This window comes from Perognathus longimembris, chromosome 6 (assembly GCF_023159225.1).
Source record: "Perognathus longimembris pacificus isolate PPM17 chromosome 6, ASM2315922v1, whole genome shotgun sequence".
NCBI lineage: Eukaryota > Metazoa > Chordata > Mammalia > Rodentia > Heteromyidae > Perognathus > Perognathus longimembris.
In genome coordinates this window covers 79196257-79217370 of record NC_063166.1, presented here as the reverse complement: position 1 = coordinate 79217370, position 21114 = coordinate 79196257, and the positions used below count along the sequence as shown (strand labels likewise).

Below are 21114 nucleotides of genomic sequence, written 5' to 3'. Positions count from 1 at the left end.
CCTCCCGGGCTCCGCAGGCCCCGGGGCCCCCAGGCGGGCTGGGCACGCAGGTCCGGCGGCCTGGCCGCGCCCCAGGCTCCGCCGTGCCAGCTGTGTCCCTCTGGCCCGGGGACCGTCCTGGCCCGGCAGCCGGGATGGACGGCGGCTGTCGGTCCCGGGATTTGAACTCGGAGCCTCCCGAGCGCGAGCAGGTGCTCCGCCCTGTGCGTTGGGTCCCTTTGCCGGCAGGGGCTTCCTGCCGCCGCGCCCAGCCCTTCTCAGCTCGCTGCAGTGTGCGGGGCGGGGCGGGGTGGGGGAGGCCACGTCCCCGGGGGCTTGCCCACCGCCCCACCGCCGGCAGCCGCTGCGCTGAGGCCCCCCCATCGTTCACTCGCTCGCAGGGGGGGGGCGTAAACCTGGACGCTGCCGGCCCAGACCCAGGACAGGGCGGGGCTTCAGTGTGACCCCAGCTAGCTGCCCTGAGGTGACCCCAGCAGGGGAGAGGGCGGCGGGGGTCCCCGGCAGTGGGGACACCGGGAGCACCTCACTAAGAGGAGCGGCGGTCCTGGGGCTCTGCCTGTCCCCTTGGGGTTCCGGGCAGGTCACGTGACCGTGTGGGACCCCCCATCGTCCTGCTGGTAAAATGAAGACTTCTTCCCTTCAGCCCCCCCCGCCCACCCGGGACAGACGGGCCAGTTCTAGAACCTTCTGCCAGGGCGGCCGGCCCCTCTTCCAGACATGGCCCGCCCCGCCGGGGCTGTTCACCGTTTCCTTTCTTCCTGGGCAGAGTAGTTATTTTCGAGCCCCGGGAGCTCCGGAGGCCGCGGCCGGCGGGGGGTCGGCCACCGCCCGGGGCCTAAATTTAGCCGGTCCCCGTGGGCGGCGCGGCCCAGATTGCGGGGTGGCTCTGCCTCCGAGGCCCGGCGGGACCCACAGCGGCCAGGAGCCCCGTGGAGACGCCGACCGGCCCGGACGCCGCCCTGCTGTCCCCGGAGGTTTGTGAGCTGCGGGGCTGCCCCGGCCCCCCCCCGCCGGCAGGGCCCCCGCTGCCCGGGTGGCCCCCCGCAAGCCGCCCGCAGCGCGCCCCCCCCCGGGTGGCCACCGGCTGCCGACGGGGACAGGCTGCTGGCCCCCGGGGGCCTGGACACCCCGGCCTGGTGCTGGCGGGGGAGACACTGGCTTCTACCCGCCCCCCCCCAGCTCCGCAGGCCCCCCGCTGCCAGCCCCCCGGCCCCCCGCCAGGCTGGCTACTGGCGGGGGTGTTCGAGAACGCCGGGGGAGGGGGTGCAGCCCAGAATGTTCCGGTTCAAGCCCTGGCGCCTCAGTGACCTTGGAGGAGCCGCCCTGGCCTCCGCCTCAGCTTTGTGGGCGCGCACGCCGGTCCCGGGGCTTGAACTCGGGGCCGGGCACTGTCCCCGCGCCTTCCTGCCCGGGCTGATTTTGAACTGCAGTCCTCAGACCTCAGCCTCCCAAGCAGCCAGGGTTATGGACGTGAGCTGTGGGTGCGGGCTTAGCCTCTGTTTCTCTCTCCCTCCCCCCTCCCTCCCCCCGCCCCCCCCCCCCCAGCTCTCACTCAAGGCCCGGCCCTGTCCCTGAGCCTCTCTGTGCTCACGGCTCGCGCGGGGTCACTCGAGCCACGGCGGCGCCCCGCGGCTCTGAGTCTCGCGGACGTTTCTGCTTGGGCCGACACTGAACGGGGGTCTTCATTGCTCAGCCTTTGGGTCGCTGTGTGCACCCCGCTTTCTTTATTAGGGGAACGGGGTCTTGTGTGGGGTTGGGGGCAGGCAGGGCCTGGGCCGGTGGGGTGGGGTGGGCGTGGCCACGCCCCCTCATTAGCCTGGGAGGGCGGCAGCTCCCCTGCTCCATGGCGGGGGGGGGGGGGTGGAGGGGTGCTGACCCATCTTCCTGCCGTCTCGGGGTCTGGCGCAGCCTCGGCTCCCTGGCCTTGAGCTCCGTGGACGTCCCAGGCAGGAACGGGGGGGGGGGGGGTCGAGCCCGGCAGCGCCTCCAGGCCCCTCTTGTCCTCTCCAGCAACCCAAGAGGGGCCTGCACCCCAAGGGCTGTGTGGGGCCCCATCTCAGCTCCTGCCCGTCCCTGCCTGGCTGCTAGCCGGCCCCCCAGCCCCCTCCAGCACCCCTGCTCTCTCCAGCCCTGTCAACCCTCTGGTCCCCCCACCCCCTCCAGCCCCCTGCTCCCTCCAGCCCTCCGGCCCCCCAGCCCTGTCCAGCCCTCCTGCCCCTGTCCAGCCCCCCTCCAGCCCTGTCCAGCCCCCCTGCCCCTGTCCAGACCCCCAGATCCCCCAGGCCCATTCAGCTGCCCCAGCCCCTCCATCCCCTCCCCCCAGCCCCCTCCAGCCCCCTCCATCCCCTCCCCCCTGCCCCCTCCATCCCCTCACCCCAGCCCCGTCCAGCCCCTTGCCCAGGCCCTGAGCCCTCAGGCTGGGCTCTGCGGGGCTGGGGGGCGCAGGTGGGTCTGGGCCCCCGGGGACAGCAGGCGAGGGCCAGGCAGAGAGGCCACTGCCGCCGCTGGCCCGTGCCCTGCAGCACCCCGGGGTGCCTGGGAAGCCCCCATTGCCTCCCCACGCCTCAGTTTCCCCATCTGTGTCACGAGGCTGTCGGCAGCTCCCGCGGGAGGCCGTGAACAGCGAGGTGACCCAGCCCCCAGCACAGGGCCCGTGCGCACCTTGCGCTCCCCCACCTCCCGCCCCGCGCCGTGGGCCGGGGTCCCGGTCAGCCCTCTGCCCCCAACCCGGCCTCGGTGCTCCCCCCGCCCTCTGCCCCCCACCCGGCCTCGGTGCTCCCCCCGCCCTCTGCCCCCCCCCCGGCCTCGGTGCTCCCCCGCCCTCGGCCCCCCACCCGGCCTCGGTGCTCCCCCCGCCCTCTGCGCCCCCCGCCCTCGGTGCCCCCCCGCCCTCTGCGCCCCCCGCCCTCGGTGCTCCCCCCGCCCTCGGTGCTCCCCCTGCCCTCTGCGCCCCCCGCCCTCGGTGCCCCCCCGCCCTCTGCGCCCCCCGCCCTCGGTGCCCCCCCGCCCTCGGTGCTTCCCCTGCCCTCTGCCCCCCCGCCCTCGGTGCCCCCCTCGGTGCCCCCCCGCCCTCGGTGCCCCCCCTTGGTGCCCCCCCACCCTCTGCGCCCCCCGCCCTCGGTGCTTCCCCTGCCCTCTGCCCCCCCGCCCTCGGTGCCCCCCTTGGTGCCCCCCCGCCCTTGGTGCCCCCCCGCCCTCTGCGCCCCCCACCCTCGGTGCCCCCCGCCCTCGGTGCTCCCCCTGCCCTCTGCCCCCCCGCCCTCGGTGCCCCCCTGCCCTCGGTGCCCCCCCGCCCTCGGTGCTCCCCCTGCCCTCTGCCCCCCCGCCCTCTGTCCCCCATTCCCTCGGTGCCCCCCCCACCCTCTGTCCCCCCTCCCTCGGTGACCCCCCCGCCCTCGGTGCCCCCCCCCGGGGCTCTGGTGGCCGGGGAGGGGGGTCTTTTCCCAGTCCTCACATGGCCATCGAGACCTCGGGGCCCAGCGGGTGGAGCCGGCCCGGCCTGCCTTCCTCGGGCTCCTCGGGGCTCCGCACAGTGTGGGGAGGGCGGGGATGGGCGGGGCCGGGCGGGGCGCGGATTGCTGAGGGCAGAGGGGGCGGGGGGAGGGGGGCTGAGCTCCGGCAGGGGCCACCCGGAGCACCCCGCGCTGTGCTCACCCCTTGCCAAGCCCCGGATTCGAGTCAAGACCTGACTGCAGGCCGCCAGGTGCGGGGCTGAGCCTGGGGCAGGGCCGTGGCCGTGGCCCGGGCCGTGGCTGCTTGTGGCTCGGGTCTGGGCCGCGGGGTTCCCGGAACCCACGGGCTGACGGCCCCTGGCCACATAGTGAAGTGTGAAACGGCGGCTGCAGAGATTTAGGTTAGATACCAAGGAGAACTTTCCAAGGGCTGCCATGCCAGGGCTGCCGGCTAGAAGGCTGTGTTCCCGGGGGGCGGGGAAGGTGGCATTTCCCACCGGGACACGGTTTGGGGACGGACGGCCGGGGTCTGGGTCAGAGGGGGACCCTGAGGCCCGCAGCCCACGGGCCGGGCTGGTCACCCACGGCTCCCAGGCACCCCGGCCCCTGGGGACCGAGACGCCTCTGACCCTGCTGGGAGCCGCAGCCCCCCCCCCCCGTGGACCTGCTCTGCCCGTGGCCACTCGGTGCTCCCGTGCCCCAGGGCCTTGGCGCGCGCGGCTGGGTCCTTTGTCCCCGGCTCTGCCCGGGCGGCGCCGCCCCTCGCCCGAGCGGCCCGTGGGTCGCTGGGCCGTCGAGCCCTCGCAGTGAGGGGTCCCGCGGGGGAGAGGCTGCCCCCCCGCCCCCCCCCCCCGGGCGGCACCCGGGCCGCGGCTCCGGGCCGATCCTCCCCTTCGCTTGCAGGAGGCAGCCATGTCGGTGAGCCTGCGGTTCCTGTCCCCCGGGGACGCGGAGACCGTGGGCGCCGTGAGCCGCAGCGCCTCCTTCGCCAGCTTCGGCGTCCATGGCCGGAGGAGCTGGTGAGTGCGGCGGGCCCCGGGGCGGGAGCGGGCCCGCGGGCCGGGGTTCGAGTCCCGGCGTGCCGCCAGTGACCTGAGGACCGGCTCAGGGAGCGTGTGTGCGCGCGTGTGCGCGTGTGTGTGCGCGTGTGCCACGACAAACCTATCATTTCCTAGACACGCGAAAAGTCGTCAATTAAAACACACCAGCGCCGGGGGCCGGGGCCCAGCTCCTCAGAGGCTGAGATCTGAGGATCCCGGTTCAAAGCCAGCCTGGGCAGGAAAGTCTGTGAGACTCTCGCCTCCAATGAACCGCTCAGAAAAAGCCAGAGGTGGCGCGGTGGCTGACGCGGCAGAGCGCTAGCCTGGAGGGAGCGACACACGCACACGCACACGCACGCACACACACGCACACACACGTGCACACACACCCTCTTCTGTCTCCACAACGGAGCCCTGGCTCTGCGTCCTCGCTCAGGAGGCCGCGAGTCCCCGGGCCGGAGGCTCAGCCGGTGGCTCCCGCGGGGTACCTTGCGCGTCCCAGGGGACGGGCCCACCCAGGGGACGGCAGCGGGAACAGGAGAGCGGGGGGAGGGGTGGGGGCGGGGGGGCGGGGGGAGGGGACGGCGTGTGCCCAGGTCCGGCCTCGGCCAGCCGGGAAGGCCCGGAGCCGCCGCCCAGCCCCGCGGCGCCCGAGGCGGTGGCCCGCACGTGCCAGCCGGGGCCGCGTCATCGCGGCTGACACATCCGTGGAGCTGCCGCACCCCAACCCGGGCCCTGGGGCCCGGCCCGGTTCCGCCACTCACGCGGCTCCCGCGGCCCTGGGCGGACGGACGGCGCGCTGGCCGGGTGCTGGGGCCCTGCACCCTCGCCCCCGGGAGACCCACCCGGGGCCGGGGCTCCCGAGATGGCGGCGTGGTGGCGGGCCTGGTCCCGGAGGTGGGTGAGGGCTGGGGGGGTGGGGGGCGCCTCCCGTGTGGACGGCAGGGAATCTCCCTTCCACGCGGCGCGGGGTGGGCTCCTCCTGAGCCTGCCGGCCCCCGGGGGCTGAGAAAAGGGGGCTCAGGAACTCCCCCAAAGGAAGGGGGGCGCGGGGGGGGAGGTCAGACCAGACCCGGCCTGCGTGCGGTACGGCGATGGCCTCCCCCTCCCCGCTGCCGCCTCGTAGCCCCTGGAGTGCTGGCAGGTGCACAGTAGGTATCGTAGCTTAGTCCTGTCTGTCCACGAATGGCTGGCCGCTCCCCACATCCGGCCCTTTCACGGGGTGCCCTGGGGTCTGCCGGGCCCTGAGCAGCGCAGGCCGGGGCCCCGGGAGCTGGGTGTCGGGGTGCCTCCCGGTGGGGACGGGGCAGGGCCTGGCCGGGTCACGGCGGCAGTCAACAGCGTGTTGTGTCTGTTGGAATGCGCAGCATCCGGCCCGGCTGGAAACGCGGCGAGCGGCTGCCGGGGACCGGGCGGGCCGTGGCCCCGCGCCCACGTTGCTGGAAGTCTGTCCTGCTTGTCCAGGGCCTGGCTCTCCAGACCAGACCTTCCGCCCCTCCCCGCCGGGGGCCGAGCGCTGGGGAGGGGCGGGGCCGACCCCGAGCTGGGGAGGAGGCTGGCACCCGCCCCAGCCCTAACCCAGGCTCCTGGCGGTCCCGGGGACTGTGGTCTTGGGAGGAGTCCTGGAACCCAGGGCTCTGGTGATCACCGGTGGTCCCTGGTGGTCTCCGGTGATTTCTGGGGCCACTGGGGCTTGCTGGTGGTCTCTGGTGGTCTCTGTTGCTCTCTGGTGATCACTGGTGCTCTCTGGTGATCACTGGTGGTCTCTGTTGCTCTCTGGTGTTCTCTGGTGATCATTGGTTGTCTCTGGTGATCACAGGTGCTCTCTGATGGTCTCTGTTGCTCTCTGGTGATCTCTGGGGGTTGTGAGTGGTCTCTGGTGATTTCTGGGGGCCACTGGGGCTTGCTGTTGCTCTCTGCTGGTCTCTGCTGGTCTCTGCTGGTGTCTGTTGCTCTCTGGTGGTCTCTGTTGCTCTCTGGTGGTCTCTGTTGGTCTCTGTTGCTCTTTGGTGATCACTGGTTGTCTCTGGTGATCACCGGTTGTCTCTGGTGGTCACTGGTAGTCTCTGGTGATCACTGGTGGTCTCTGGTGATCACAGGTGCTCTCTGATGGTCTCTGTTACTCTCTGGTGGTCACTGATGATCACGGGTGTTCTCTGATGGTCTCTGTTGCTCTCTGGTGGTCTCTGTTGGTCTCTGGTGATCACTGGTTGTCTCTGGTGATCACAGGTGCTCTCTGGTGATCACAGGTGCTCTCTGATGGTCTCTGTTGTTCTTTGATGGTCTCTGTTGCTCTCTGATGGTCTCTGTTGCTCTCTGGTGGTCACTGATGATCACGGGTGTTCTCTGGTGATCACTGGTGCTCTCTGGTGGTCTCTGTTGCTCTCTGTTGGTCTCTGTTGCTCTCTGGTGATCACTGGTTGTCTCTGGTGATCACAGGTGCTCTCTGGTGATCACAGGTGCTCTCTGATGGTCTCTGTTGTTCTTTGATGGTCTCTGTTGCTCTCTGATGGTCTCTGTTGCTCTCTGGTGGTCACTGATGATCACGGGTGTTCTCTGGTGATCACTGGTGCTCTCTGGTGGTCTCTGTTGCTCTCTGTTGGTCTCTGTTGCTCTCTGGTGATCACTGGTTGTCTCTGGTGATCACAGGTGCTCTCTGGTGGTCTCTGGTGTTCTCTGATGGTCTCTGTTGCTCTCTGATGGTCTCTGTTGCTCTCTGGTGGTCGCTGGGGGTCTCTTCTGGGAGAGTGAGACAGAGATGAGGCCTCAAAGTATTTCCCAGGCTGACTTTGTCTTTTGGGCTCGGGCGATCTCCTGCCTCGCCTCGGCCTCTCGTATGTCTAGGGCTCCAGGTGCACAGACTGGGTGTACAGAGTGAGTCCCAGGGACCCGCGGCCCTAGCGGCACGTGGGGGCGGCACACGGACCCTGACGCTCCTGGCCCCAGGCCTGCCGTTGGTCTGACTCCATCTGCTTCTCGGTGCTGTCTCCATCTTTCCTGCACGCGGCCCGTATCCCCGGGGTTCACCCCACCGCCTCAGCAATGGCAGTGGAAAGGACCTCTTTCCCTCCCGGGAATTCTGAACCAAACTCTTGTGCCCGTGTTCTCCCAGGCCCGGGAAAAGTGAGATCTCTGAAGCCCTTGCCTGTGAGTGTGTGTGTGTGTGCGTGTGCAATGTGTGCACGTGTGAGCATGGAGGGTCATAAGCTCACTTCCCCCATGATTATCAAGCCGAGCTGGGGGCTGCGCACCAGAGGGGAATCCGGGCGTTACTAACAGAGGAAGGGGGTGGATGCAGGGCGATGCTCAACGGCATAAAGCACAGGGATATGACTTGGCCTTCCATGCAGCTTTACCTGCACAGAGAGCCGTGGCATTCGGGCAGCATGCTTGTTTCTCCCTGTAAGCTCCTTTTTCACCCCAGGTGTTGGTTGCTCTCTTAGTCGTCAGAGCCAGGCCTCCCTCGGATAGACAGGAGGCTGAGAGCCAGAGGCTCAGCCTTCTCAGGGCCACACAGCAGAGAGGTGCTGGGGCCCAGCCAGGGCCTCTGTTCCCGAAGCGCCTGGCCCTGCGATGACCTCGGGCGCCCCGCCCCTGTCGCAGGAAGTCCAGCGGCAGGAACTCGGTGAGGTCGCGAATGTTCACGAGGCCCTCCAAGGTGTACGGCACGCTGCGCAGGGGCTCGGTCCTCCTGGACCCCCGGCCCCAGCAGGTGAAGAGGATGTTCGAGGCTCTGAAGAGAGGCCTCAGGTGGGCGTGGGAGCCCGGGGGGTGGCGTCCCGGGGTGGGGGTGGGGCGTGCTGCCCGTCACGCGGGGACGCGGCCACCAGCCCCGGCTTCCAGCCCTGCCTCCCTCGCTGTCCCCAGGGAGCACCTGCGTGTGCAGCAGGCCGAGCTGGACTCGCTGTGGGGACGCCACCCGGACACCCAGAGGAGCTCCCGGCTGGTGAGGCCCCCGCCCGCCCTGGCCTGAGCCCGGGGCTCAGCGCGGAGAGGACCAGCTTCATGCCGCCCCCGCCGGGTTCGCCACGCTGGCCGGCGCTGCCTTCCTCCTGGGTTCTCAGTTATGAACCGATTACGATGACTATTATTATTATTACCACTTACTGCGCCCGTCTCGGGGCTTGAATTCAGGACCTGGGTGCTGCCCCTGAGCTTTTCTTATTCAAGGTTAGCGCTTTGCCACCTGAGCCGCAGCTCCACTTGCGGCTTTTTGCTGGAAAGTCTCAGGGACTTTCCTGCCCAGGCTGGCTTCACACCGTGATCCCCAGATGGCGGGTCCTCGGGTCTCAGCCTCCTGAGTAGCTGGGATTCCGGGCGTGGCCACCGGCCTGGTCCTGGGCACTGGCTTCTTGTCCTCTGGGGTCGGGTGCCCTGGGATGAGGCCTTGTGGGCCTTGGGGGGCATCTGAGCTCTGACGCTTCTTCCTCGCCCCTTTCGTACCCCACAGGCTTTCTATTACGACCTGGACAAGGTGAGCAGGGCCCCCGCACACACGCGTGTCAGCCGGGCGGGGACCTGGCAGGGAGGGGGGCCTGGCTCGGCTTCCGTCCTCCTGACAGCGTGGAATGCTGTGTTGCATCTCTGTGTGGAATCCTGGCTTGCCTCTCACGTTGGGAATAGGGAAACTGAGGCTCGCTCCGGTAGGGGGGCCTACGTGTCCGGGCTAGGATCCAGCAGAGGGCAGCGGGGGCCAGCAGGAGCCCGGGAGGTTTTTGCTTGTTTGTTTTTGTCCGTTGCGGGGCTCGAGCTCTGGGCCTGGGCGCTGTCCCTGAGCTCTGCAGCGCAAGGCTGGTGCGCACCCACTTGAACGTCGCTTCCGGTGTTCTGGAAGTTCACAAGAGTCTCACGGACTTTGCTGCCTGGGCTGGCTTTGAACCGCAATCCTTAGATCTCAGCCTCCGGAGTAGCCAGGATGGCAGGCGCGAGCCTCCAGTGCCCGGCTCGGGGAGGGTTCTGAAGCATCTTTTCTTTTCCCGGGAGCAGCAGACGCGCTTGGTGGAAAGGTACATCCGGAAGATGGAGTTCTACATCAGCAAGGTGAGCAGCTGCTGGGTCGCCCGAGGGGTTTGCGGGGGGGGGGGGGGGCAGAGCTGGCGGAGCGGGGTCGCCTGTGGGTGTCACCTCAGAGCTGGCGGAGCGGGGTCGCCCGTGGGGGTCGCGGGGCGCAGAGCTGGCGGAGCGGGGTCGCCTGTGGGGGTCGCGGGGCGCAGAGCTCGCGGAGCGGGGTCGCCCGTGGGGGTCGCCGGGCGCAGGGCTAGCGGAGCGGGGTCGCTGGTGGGGGTTATGGGGTGCAGGTCTGGCGGGGTGAGGCTGCAGCCCCGGCCGGTGCCCCACAGGTGGACGAGCTCTACGAGGGCTACTGCATCCAGCAGCGCCTGCGCGACGGCGCCTCCAACATGCGGCGGGCCTTCTCCAGCGGCCCCGCGAGCCGCGCCTCCCGCGACAGCCTGCAGGAGCTGGGCCGCAGCCTGCAGGAGTGCACGGAGGTGGGCGGCCCCACCCCTCCCCCGCCTCCCCCTTCCCCTCCCCCCCTCAGGCCCCAGGGACGGGGCCCGCAGGGGCGGGGCTCGCGGGGCCCGCGGGGGCGGGGCTCTCGGGGGCGGGGCTCACGGGGGGCGGGGCTCTCGGGGGCGGGGCTCGCGGGGCGGGGCTCGCGGGGGGCGGGGCTCTCGGGGGACGGGGCTCGCGGGGCGGGGCTCGCGGGGGGCGGGGCTCTCGGGGGACGGGGCCCGCGGGGGCGGGGCTCTCGGGGGCGGGGCTCTCGGGGGCGGGGCTCTCGGGGCGGGGCTCGCGGGGGGCGGGGCTCTCGGGGGACGGGGCTCGCGGGGCGGGGCTCTCGGGGGCGGGGCTCGCGGGGCGGGGCTCGCGGGGGCGGGGCTCTCGGGGGCAGGGCTCTCGGGGACGGGGCTCGCGGGGGCGGGGCTCGCGGGCGGGGCTCTCGGGGGACGGGGCTCGCGGGGCGGGGCTCGCGGGGGCGGGGCTCGCGGGCACCTGACCCCGCCCCCCCCACGCTCTGCCGCAGGACATGTGGCTCATCGAGGCGGCCCTGGAGGTCCACCTGGGGGAGTTCCTCGTCCGGATGAAAGGTGAGGGCTGCGGCGGCTGGGCGGGGGCGGGGGGAGGCTTCCCGGTCTGCCCACAGCCCCAGGGCTCCAGGGGTGCAGCCCCGGTGGGGTCCCCATGTGACGTGTGGCCGTGCGCAGGCTTGGGGTGCCCCGGCGCCCTCCCGTCCCCCTCCACGTGACGGCCGGACTCTCCAGGCCGCCAGGCTCACCCGGCGGGGCCCGTCTCTCTCTCCAGGCTTGGTGGGCTACGCGCGCCTCTGTCCCGGGGACCAGTATGAGGTACGGTCAGCCCCCGGGGCCAGTTCTGGGGGGCCTAGCCACGCAGGACGGGGGGCTGCCGGGGCTCAGGGACCCCGCTGAGGTGCCGTGAGGTGGGAGGGGGTCCAGCGCAGGTACAGTTAAGGGGCGGGGGCCCCAGGCAGGCGGCAGGGGAGACCCCCTGAAGCCGCCCCTGCGCCCCTGCGGGGCACCGCCCGCAGGTGCTCATGCGCTTGGGCCGCCAGCGCTGGAGGCTGAAAGGCCGGATCGAGTCCGCCGACAGCCAGACCTGGGAGGAGGAGGAGAAGGCCTTCGTGCCCAGCGTGCACGAGAGCCTGGAGATCAAGGTGGGGCGGGGCCGGGGGCGGGACCGGGGCGGAGCTGGGGGCGGGGCGGAACCGGGAGAGGACGAGGGCGGAGCCAGGAGGGCACGAGGGTGGGGCCAGGAGATGACGAGGGCGGGGCCGGGGGCGGAGCCGTCCACACGGGCGGCCGGGTGGGCGTGGCCACGGCGGCGCGGCCTGACTGGCTCCGGCCCCATCTCCAGGTGACCGAGCTGCGCGGCCTGAGCTCCCTGCTGGTGGGCGCCGCGGCCTGTGACACCGCCGACTTCTTCACCACCCAGCCGCAGGTCATCGTGGTGGACGTCACCGAGCTGGGCACCGTCAAGCTGCAGCTGGAGGTGGTGTGGAAGTGAGTGGGCCCGGCCCCCTAGCAGCTGCCCTGGGCCTGAGCCGGGGAGTGGCTGGCCATCTCCCGGGCGGGGGTGGGGGGTGGGGGGTGGGGTGGGGCTCAGCGCTGGGCAGCCCCGCCCGGCCCCGCCCGGCCGCTGGAGCCCGCGAAGGCCTCCCGGGCACAGTGCTCCATTCAAAGCCAGCATCCTCCATGCTGGATGGTGTTAAGGCTCAGGGTAAGAGCCGGGTGCCAATTCGGTTGTCTCTTCTCATTCCTTGTCCTGGAGCTGCTGCTCCTCTGCCAGCAGAGAGGAAAGAAAACTTCATGTAAAGAACTTAGCAGAGGGCTGGGAATGGGGCTCAGTGGTCGAGCGCTTGCCTGGCAAGCACGAAGCCCTGGGCTCGATGCCTCAGCACCACGTGAACGAGAAAGCTGGAAGTGCCGCTAGCCTTGAGTAAAAGCAGCCCAGGGACAGGGCTCAGGCCCCGGGTGCAAGCCCCAGGACTGGCCAAAAAAGAGTTCAGCAGAGCCCTGGGCTTCTGGGTGGTTTGGGGCACAGCAACTGGGAACCACAGAGCCTCCGGCCCCCACCCGACCCCTGCAGCCCCTGTGGCTCCCCGAGTTCTCCCTCCCAGGTGTCGAGGACCTACCTGCTGTCTCGTTCGCAGCCCCTTTGGCTCCGACGGCATCCTGGTGTTGCCCAGCCCCACGGGCAAGTATTCTCTGGGCAGCAGGAAGGGTTCATTGTACAGCTGGACGCCCCCAAGCACCCCCAGTTTCCGGGAGAGATATTTCCTGGTAAGCCCTGGCCGCCACCCGGGGGGGGGCGGGGACGTGACTGTCCCTTGGGGGCAGGAAGTGGGGGCAGCTTCCCTTAGGATGCCCTGGAGCTCTGCTGCCGTTCTCCCTCCCCAGCTCAAGTCCTGGGGTACACACAGATGGAATGTTGGGGTTCATTGTCCAGGAGTCATCCTAGCTAGAGGGGTGGGGCCCAGGGGACAGGGCGTTCCTGGGTGTCATCCGGGCCTCCCTCCTGCGCAGGGGTGCGCGGGGCGGGGCTTGCTGGGCCCCGGGTGGCTGGTGAGGCGTCTGGGTCCCACTTCCCCCATCCGCAGCAGCCGGCCCTGCCGAGCACGCCCAGGGCCACCTCCGTCCTCGCCCGCCTGACCAACGGCGCCCTCCAGAGCCCGGGCCCGGAGCCGCTGGGGACGGACGCCTTCGGCTCGGAGGACCGCGGGGAGGAGGCCCACCCTTCGGCGTCCGCCCCGGACGGGGGCTTCCTGCCCTCGGGGGTCAGCCCTGCCCCCTCTGGGGAGGAGGCCGGGGCCGCCCCGCTGTCCCTGGGCCTCCTGCCCGAGAGGGCCCGCCCGCCGGGGACCCCGGTCCCCGAGCCGCCCGGCCGGAGGGGCCTGGGGGTGGACGGCCGCACCCTGCCCGGGGGCCCCCCGTTCCACAACCAGGAGGAAGAAGACGGGGAGCGGGAGCTGGCCGGGCCCGCGGGGGGCCCCGCGAGGCCCCTGAAGGAGGTGCTGGAACTGCTGAGGGCCGCGGGCCCCGCGCGGCCGCCGCTCCGCGAGCTCGAGTACCAGGTCCTGGGCTTCCGGGACCGGCTGCAGGTACGCGAGGCCGGGAACGGGCTCACCGGCGCACGGCCCGCCGCGGGGCCGCCTCCCCCAGGGCCTCAGTTTCCCCATCTGTCGAGGGGGGGATAAGAACAGGCCTCCTGGGCTGGGATCTGGGTGGAGAGACAGGGCTCGCCCTGGATAAGTCCTTCCACGTTGGCCCAGAACCTGGCTCCATCTAGAACCTTCTGCCTGGGTGGCTCGGCCCCGCCTAGGGGCAGAGCTGGCTGCACGGAAGACCCCAGCCGCCTGGCAGGCGCACCCCGCCCCTCACCGAGAGAGACCCTCCTCTTCCGCGCAGTCCACGGGCGGCGTGGGAGGGGACGGAGCGTTCTGCCTACTAGATCAGTGGACTAGACCCAAAATAAAACGAGTCGCACAGCAATCAGTCCCGAAGCCGCAGCGCGGCCAGCGGCCGTCCTCAGCTGCGGTTTGTTTTATTCCAATTACTTCAGCGTGCAGAACCGGCAGGTGGCAGCAAGTCCCGCCCCTCCCTTCACTTCCGGTCACTTCCCGTGACCCTAAGTGGGGCCGGCGCCGGTGGCTCGCGCTGGTCGCCCCAACCCCGAGGAGCGCAGTTGAGTGTGTGAGGCTCCTATCTCCAGCGAACCCCCAAAAGCCACAAGTGGAGCCGTTGCTCACGTGGTAGAGCGCCAGCCTTGAGTGAAAAGCTCAGGGACGGCGTCCAGGCTCAGAGTTCAAGCCCCCGGATGCCCACAGCGACAGTCATTTAAACTCTGTGTGTGTGTGTGTTTTGATTTGTCTGTCACGAGGCTTGAACGCAGAGCTGGGACGCTGCTTTCCTGGTGGTTAACTGGAGATGAGTCTTTTTAGCCCAGGCAGGTTGGCTCTGAGCTACGATCCTCAGATCTCAGTCTCCTGAGTAGCTGGGATTACAGGCGTGAGCCACGGTGCCCTGCTCCCCTAGGGTCTTCTCAAAGGACCTGTAGGACTATTCAGGCCACACATCCGAGCAGGAGAAGGCTCTGTCCCTTGTTCCTTGGAAGTCACTGCAGGGGAAAACGTGAGCCAACTTGCGCCCAGCTTCCCTCCCCTATCTGGGTTTTGAAAAACCCCAGCCACTTGACATGAAACTCCCAACGCTATCTCTGAAGAACTTCTCTTCTTTGGCCAACCAGAAGACAACAATAAGAATTCTGGGTCCGGTTACCATCCCGTTCCCCTTAAAAAAAAATTTTTTTTTTTGCATTCATTGTTTGGATAAGGCTGCTTGCACTGTTGCCTACAATTATCCTCAGACTGCAATCACCCTGCGTAATGCTTCCCCATAGCTGGAGCTACAGACGTGAACTGCCGTGCCCTGCCTGGTGGTTGAGATGTAGCCTTACCTTTCCCCCGGGCCAGCTTTGAACTGAGCGCCTCCCCACCTCAGCCTCCTAAGCTGGGATTGCCGGGTGAGCCGCTGGGCCTCACTTAGTTTGACTTTCTAAATGGAAGATCTCAGAAATCCATATGCTCTAAAAAAAAAAAAAAACCAAAACCAGACAGCATATCAAATTTCCCATGTAGCCCAGGGCCGTTCACATTTGTGGTCTTCCGGCCCCAGTCTCCACAGTGCTGGGATTACAGGCGTGCATCACCATGCCTTCTTGCTTCACGCGTCTGCAGCTGAGCGTTCGGTTCACGGCCCGTCGGGTGACGTTTTGCGCATGTCCCCATGCACAGAGCTGGCAGGTGCACACGCATCCCCGCTCCGACCTGCGGGCCGTGCACCAAAAAGGGTCTTTAAATAAAACACGCACGAGGTGTGATGGCGGCCAACTGCTGGAGACACCGGCCTGCCTGGGGGCTGCAGGCCCTGACCCGGTATCCCCGGTAGGTTGGGCGGTTTAGTGTTGGTGTGATCACAGAATGTGCTAGAATAGAAAGAAGCTGGGCGCCTGTGCTGCACGAAGCCCGGGCCCACCGTGCTCCTGTGGGCTCTTGGGAGGACCACATCCGCCCCCGCGCAGCCTCCGTTGTGGGGGGGCCCTGGGTGCCCACTGTGGAGGGCAGGCTGGGTGGGCGGGGCCGCGAGGAGCTGAGACCCTGCCCTGCAGCCAGGCTCACGGGCCACTCGGCTATGCGGAGGCTGAGATGGGAGGATCGCGGTTAGAGGCAGGGGGAGGGGGGGATGGGGTGAGGGGCAGCGGCTCAGCCCTGAGAGAAAGGGCTAAGGAGGAGCCTGAGGCCCTGAGCTCCAGCCCTGTAAGCCCGTGCGTGTGCGCGCGTGTGTCTCCCCTGCCATGCCCCCCCCCCCGTGGCCCCTGCCCGCAGCGGGGAGTGGGAAGCCCCTGCTCACCGCTGGACGGCTGCTACCCAGAAACCCCTGCAGCCTGGCCCCGGGACCACAGGGCGGGGGTGGCTGGGGCTCCCCAGCGCCCCGATCCACTCACTCCTCCCGGCCACGGTCTGAGGTCTTCACTCTGGGGGACCGGCCCCCCCCATCCCCCCCGGCGCGGGGCCGCGGGCAGGGCCAGGGCGGGCGGGGCCGGGGGGGCCTCAGCCGCGCCGCTTGTCCGCAGCCGTGGGGAGCGCGGGCCTCGGCCGAGAGCCTCATGGACTGCATCCTGGAGAGCTTCGCCTTCCTGCAGGCCCACCTCGCCCCGGACGAGCGGGCGCTCTTCGCGGGCTCCCTGGGGGCCGGGTGAGTGCGCCCCGTGCCCGCTTCCCCGCGGCCTGGGTGGGGATCCGAGCCGGGCTCAGGCTCAGCCTCGGGCCTAGTGCTCCGGGCGGGCCCTGGGGCTGCTTCCCCCCCACCAGATTGGGCTGCGCTGGGCTGAGACCCGCCCTTCTCCTGATCAGGAAGGACGGGGCCCCGCCCTCCCCCGCCTCGCTCACCAGCTCGTCGGGGGAGCTCCCTGCTGGTGACCCCGAGCTGGATGGGGAGCTCACTGCTGGTGACCCCGAGCTGGATGTGCTGCTCACCGTCCACCTCCATGTCTGCAAGGCCCTGCTGCAGGTGGGGGGGGGGCCTGGGGCAGGGGGGGCCTGCTCCTGGGGTCGATGACATTGAGGTCCCTCTGGGGGAGGTCCGGGGTGGGGGGTCACATGACTTCTGCAGCCTCTCCCCCTCCCCCGGCCGCTGTGTTCCTTTGGAGGCGTCAGGACAATGTAGCTCCCGGTGCTTGAAGGGATTAGCCTCGTGGGCTTCAGGTGCGGCGGTATCCAGGGGTTCAAATGCCATCACACCCGGTGTCTCCCTTCGTTGGCTCAGAGGTGGGCCCTGGGGGCCTCTTCTGGGCTCCGCTTCCTGAGAGCCTTCCCGGGCCTTGGCGTCGCCTGGTAACCGCAGCACCCTGGGCCCCTTCCAGAAGCTCCAATCCCCTAACTTGTCGGCCCTGGTCCGAGACTGCCTTCTGGAAGAAGCGGAGCAGCAGAGGCAGGTGCTGGAGCTGCTGGCTGACCTCGACTTCCAGAAGGCCAGCACGGCCACGTGTGTGGAGGAGAGTAAGTCCCGGCGCCCAGCCGCGGGCCGGGCGGGCGGGCGGGAGGACGGGGTGCGCGGAGCCGCCCCGCCTGCCCCAGCCGGGGTCCTCAGGCGTCGGGATCCGCCCCCAGTCCTCCCGCAGGCCGCGTGCCGGAGGGACGCCCTGCTGCTCTGGGGGCGCTGCACGCAGCCCGGCCGCCCCCTGTCCTGCCCGGCCCGCGCGCTCCGGAGCCAGCTCGAGAGGACGCTCCTGCCCCGCGCGCGCCTGCGCGGGAAGAGCCCGGGGCAGCTGGACGCAGGTGCGGGCTGGGGACCCCCGAGGGCCCCCCCAAGTGCCCGCTGCAGAGGCTCAGCGCCTGCCCCTCCCTAGCCTCCCGGGGGGTCGAGGGTGCCAGTGGAAGGGGCGGCCGGTGGGCGCGGGGCCATCCGGGTCCTGGAGGCCGGCCCCGCCCCCTCCGAGGGCGCGCGCGGGGTCACCGGCCCCGCCCAGTGCGGCCGCCGGGCCGGTGCGCTCGGCGCGCGGAGGAGGCCTCAGTTCCCCCTCCCGGCTCGCTCGGGCCAGTGTGCCGCAGGCTCCTGGAGCAGGTGGCGAGCTGCGGCGGGCTGCTGCCCGCGGCCGGGCTCCCGGGCGAGCGCACGGTCACGTGGTTCCAGTGGCTCGGCTACCTGCGCCGGCAGCGCGTGGCCGAGCTCGACCAGCACCTGGCTCAGCTCTGCAAGGAAGGTGGGCGGGGCGGGGCGGCCGTGGGGGCGGGGCCGGGAGGGGCGGGGCCGGCGTAGGGGGCGGGGGCAGGGGCGGGCGCTGGGGGGGGACGACGGGCAGAGCTCAGGGCCGCCTGGAGGGCGGGGGGGGGGCGCATCCCCAGGGTGGGGGGCCGCGGCCTCGCCCGCCCCACCCAGGCCCCGCCCTCGCTGTCTCGCAGTGGCCCTCGGGGAGGAGCTGAGCCGCCGGCAGGCCCGGGCCCTGCGGAAGCTGAAGGGCCGGCGGCTGGGCCGGCTCCAGCCCCTGCCCCACACCCTGCGCGCCTGGGCCCTGCTGCAGCTGGACGGGCCCCCGAAGCTGCGCAGGGCGGCCAGGGCGCGCCTGGCGGGCGCTGCCGGCAACAGGAGCTTCCGGGAGAAGGTACGGGGCGCGGGCAGCAGCACCCGCTGAGATTGGGGCCCAGGGGCACCGAGGATCCGCTCTGGCTCCACCTGCCAGGCGTCGCGGGCCACACGCCCAGAGGCAGCGGTGGCGTCCCCGAGACGTCACACACCGCGGGTCCCTAGACTTGAACTCGGGGCCTGGGTGCTGTCCCTGACCTTTTGGCATAGGCCGGTGCTCCAGCACGCGAGCCACGGCCTCACGAAAGACTTTCCGGTGGTTTAGTGGAGATGAGCGTCTCATAGACTTTTCTGCCCAGGCTGGCTTTGAACCATGATAGCACTGGGTCACTGGCTGTAATCCACTCTAAAACCAGTGGGTCGGCCCTTCAGCCACGACAGGCCGCAGACCCTGAGGCGGTGGGGTGACCCCAGATCCGGGGGTGTCCAGTCACATGGCCAGCTGCTCCTGGGGGCGCTTAGCCTCCATGTGGAAAGTTCCAACACACAACGAGGCAGAGCCGCATAACAAACCCACGCGCCAGCGCGGCGCAGCAGGGTTTCCCTCTCTGCTTATACCCGGAGGACGCAGGCTGGGGCCCCCCACTGCACCCCGCCTTCTCCCCTGCCCCCTGCCCTCGCTCACACCCCTCCCCTCCCAGGCTCTGATCTTCTACACCAATGCCCTGGCGGACAGCGACCCCAAACTCCAGCAGGCCGCGTGCGTGGCGCTCCAGCAGCTCAGGGTGAGGCCCGCGTCCCCGAGGGGCTGCTACTAAATAGAGAGCGTCGGGGTGCGTTGGGGTGCTTCCCCTGGGGCCAGGAAGCGGGAGCGGCCCCGGCAGCCCGACTGCCAAGGCAGCGGCCCATGCGCTTCCCCTCCGGGCCGCGAAGGCCCCGGGAGCGGCGACTCCTGCTGCGTCCCCGCATCACGTGCCAGAACCCCCCAACTCCCGTGCTAAAGTACATAAGCTGTCACGTGAGCACCCCGAAACCCCGCCGCCCAGCGTTCCCTTCCTCCGCTCTGCGGAGTGGGGGCGAGCGTCTAGAACTGGGGTGGCATGGGGGAGTCTGAGCGGAGAGCGAGAGGAACCGGCGGGGCGGGGCGGGTGTGGGGCGTCCGGGGGTCCAGTGCGGCCCCCTCGTGGCGCACACAGCAGGGCTGCCTGCGTCACCTCCTAACCCCCCTCCCCGGGCGGGTGACTTCAAAGCATCGTCGCCATTGCGCTAGAGGAAGGGCTGCGTGCGGCCCAGAGAAAGCCCCGCGGGGGACCTGGCGTGGGAAGTGACGTGGGGCCAGCAGAGGGCGCTGCGGTGCTCAGGGGCCAGCCGCCAGGAGGGCGGGGCCGGCGTAAGGAGGGCGGGGCCAGCTCCCGAGAGGGCGGGGCCAGCGCCAGGAGGGCGGGGCCGGCGGCTGGAGGCAGCGAGGCCCAGGGGCGCAGGGCTCCTTCCCACAGGGCACCCACAGAGACAGACAGGCGACGGCTCGCCGGCGGGCGGGCGGGCGCGGAAGGCAGCGGGGCCGCAGAGGCGAGCGCACGGGCCTGACGCCCGCCGTCCCCCCGCAGGGCGTGGAGAGCCTCGAGCAGCTGGCCGGCCTGTGCCAGTCGGAGCTGGAGGCCGTGCGCGCAGCGGCGCGGGAAGCCACGCTGTCGTTCGGTAAGGCGGGGCTTCCAGATCCTTCCGGGGAAGGCGAGGACCGGCGCAGGGGCCTTGTGCTGTGTCTGCCAGAGGCGCCGCAAGGCCCTGCAGGCCAGACCTGTCACCGGCCCATGGCCGGGCGGGTGGGGGTCCCCCCGGAGCAGAGCAGGACCCCGCGCTTTCTGTGGCAGGAGAGAAGGGGCGCGCGGCCTTGGAGAAGATGGCCGGGCTCTGCGGCCAGGACGCCGACGTGGAGATCACCGTGTTTTAATGGTCTCCTCGCGGCCGTGCGGAAGCCCCAGGCACAAATGGAGCTTCTGGGGGCAGGGTGCCCTGCACCCCACAGGCGGCTGGCCCCGGCGCGCACCGCGCTTTTGCCTTCGGGTGCAGCGCAGGCCGGGGCCAGGCAAGCAGAGACCCGCAGCCGCCAAGGCAGCGCCCGGCACGGGCCCCGGGCGGCCCGCCGGGCTCCGCAGCAGCAGCCGCCCCTGCAGAGGCGGGGAGGGGGCTTGAGAAACCGATCCCGCGGGCCCCTCAAGCCGAGTGACCGCGGCGAAGGACAGGAGGACACTGACAAGGCGCGCTGCGGGGAAACCGCTGTCTGGGCGCATCTGAAGGGCGGCGGGGCGGAGGCAGCCCAGCGGCTCGGGGCTTTCACCAGCGCAGAGCTGCTCTGGCCTTCTATTTATTTGCTGGCAGTAGCAGGGATTGAACTCGGGGCGAGTGCGTGCTAGGCAGGTACTGAGCACCTGAGCCCCACCTCGCGGGACTAGCTTTCAAGAAACACCGCGTCCCGCAACGCCTGCGAAGCACGCAGAGCCAGCCCGGGCCGGCTGAGCTTGGCAACTAAGGCGCCTCCAGTTTGTGCTTGTGTGTGCTGTGTACGGTTCTGGCTTTTAGCTTAATATTTATTTGCTTTTGTTCATGTGACCTATGTTCTCAAGTTTCCATTAAAAACAATTTCCGTGGATCCTTTGCTTCGCCTCAAGCACAGAGACCGGGGCTGGGCAGGCGGGGAGGGGGGCACTGCCGTGGGCTCCCCCCAGCTGTGGGCACCCGGTGAGTGGCCTCCTGCCCCGTGGCACGTCGCTCCGGTGTCAGAGCTGGTTCTTCTCCACGCTGGTGGTCCTCCCTGTCTTCACAGCTTCGATGCCGGCTCGACGGGACACCGGCCCAGCGGTAGGCGCAGGCTGCCTCGTGGGCAGGAAGTGTCTGTGCAAAGAGGTTACTCCAAAATAGGACATTAAAAAAAATCACTTGGGATCTGGGTACCAGTGGCTCACATCTCTAATCCTAGCTACTCAGGAGGCTGAGACTTAAGAACTGCAGTTCAAAGCCAGCCCAGGCAGGAAAGTCCAGAGACTTTTTTTTTTTTTTTTACCAGTCCTGGGGCTTGAACTCAGGGCCTGAGCACCGTCCCAGGCTTCCTTCTCCTCTACCACTTGAGCCACAGCACCGCTTCTGGCCTTTTCTATCGATGTGGTGCTGAGGAATTGAACCTGGGGCTTCATGTATAGGAGGCGAGCACTCTACCACTAGGCCATATTCCCAGCCCCTCCATGAGAGTATTAATCTCCAATTAAACCACCAAAAAAGCCAGAGGGGAGCTGTGGCTTAAGTGGCAGAGCACTAGCCGTGAACAATAAAACCTCAGGTACAGTACCGTGGCCCTGAGATCAAGCCCTAGGACTGGCACCTGTGCACGTGCGCGTGCACACACACATCACCTTGGGTGCGCACTGAATCCCACAGACACAAGGATGAGTTTCTGAGGGGGCCTCCATTTCTGCGTCAGGTGTGCTAGCGTGTGCGTGCCGGGCACAGGGAGTTCTTCCAGCAGCTCCC

The 21114-nt window shown here is 69.6% G+C and overlaps 1 protein-coding gene across 1 annotated transcript; it reads left to right on the top strand.

The window, feature by feature from the left end:
* The first annotated feature begins 4359 nt into the window (after window positions 1-4359).
* Ripor3 (RIPOR family member 3) lies at window positions 4360-19540 on the top strand. The gene is made up of 21 exons (XM_048349413.1): window positions 4360-4471; window positions 8096-8242; window positions 8360-8438; window positions 8943-8966; window positions 9479-9532; window positions 9832-9981; window positions 10518-10581; window positions 10796-10839; window positions 11040-11165; window positions 11366-11511; window positions 12162-12291; window positions 12609-13109; window positions 15641-15762; window positions 15921-16077; window positions 16430-16565; window positions 16677-16844; window positions 17108-17269; window positions 17469-17668; window positions 18291-18374; window positions 19197-19287; window positions 19461-19540. The coding sequence occupies exons 1-21, from the start codon at window positions 4365-4367 to the stop codon at window positions 19538-19540; spliced, it is 2772 nt and encodes a 923-aa protein (XP_048205370.1). The 5' UTR covers window positions 4360-4364.
* Window positions 19541-21114: the final 1574 nt, after the last annotated feature.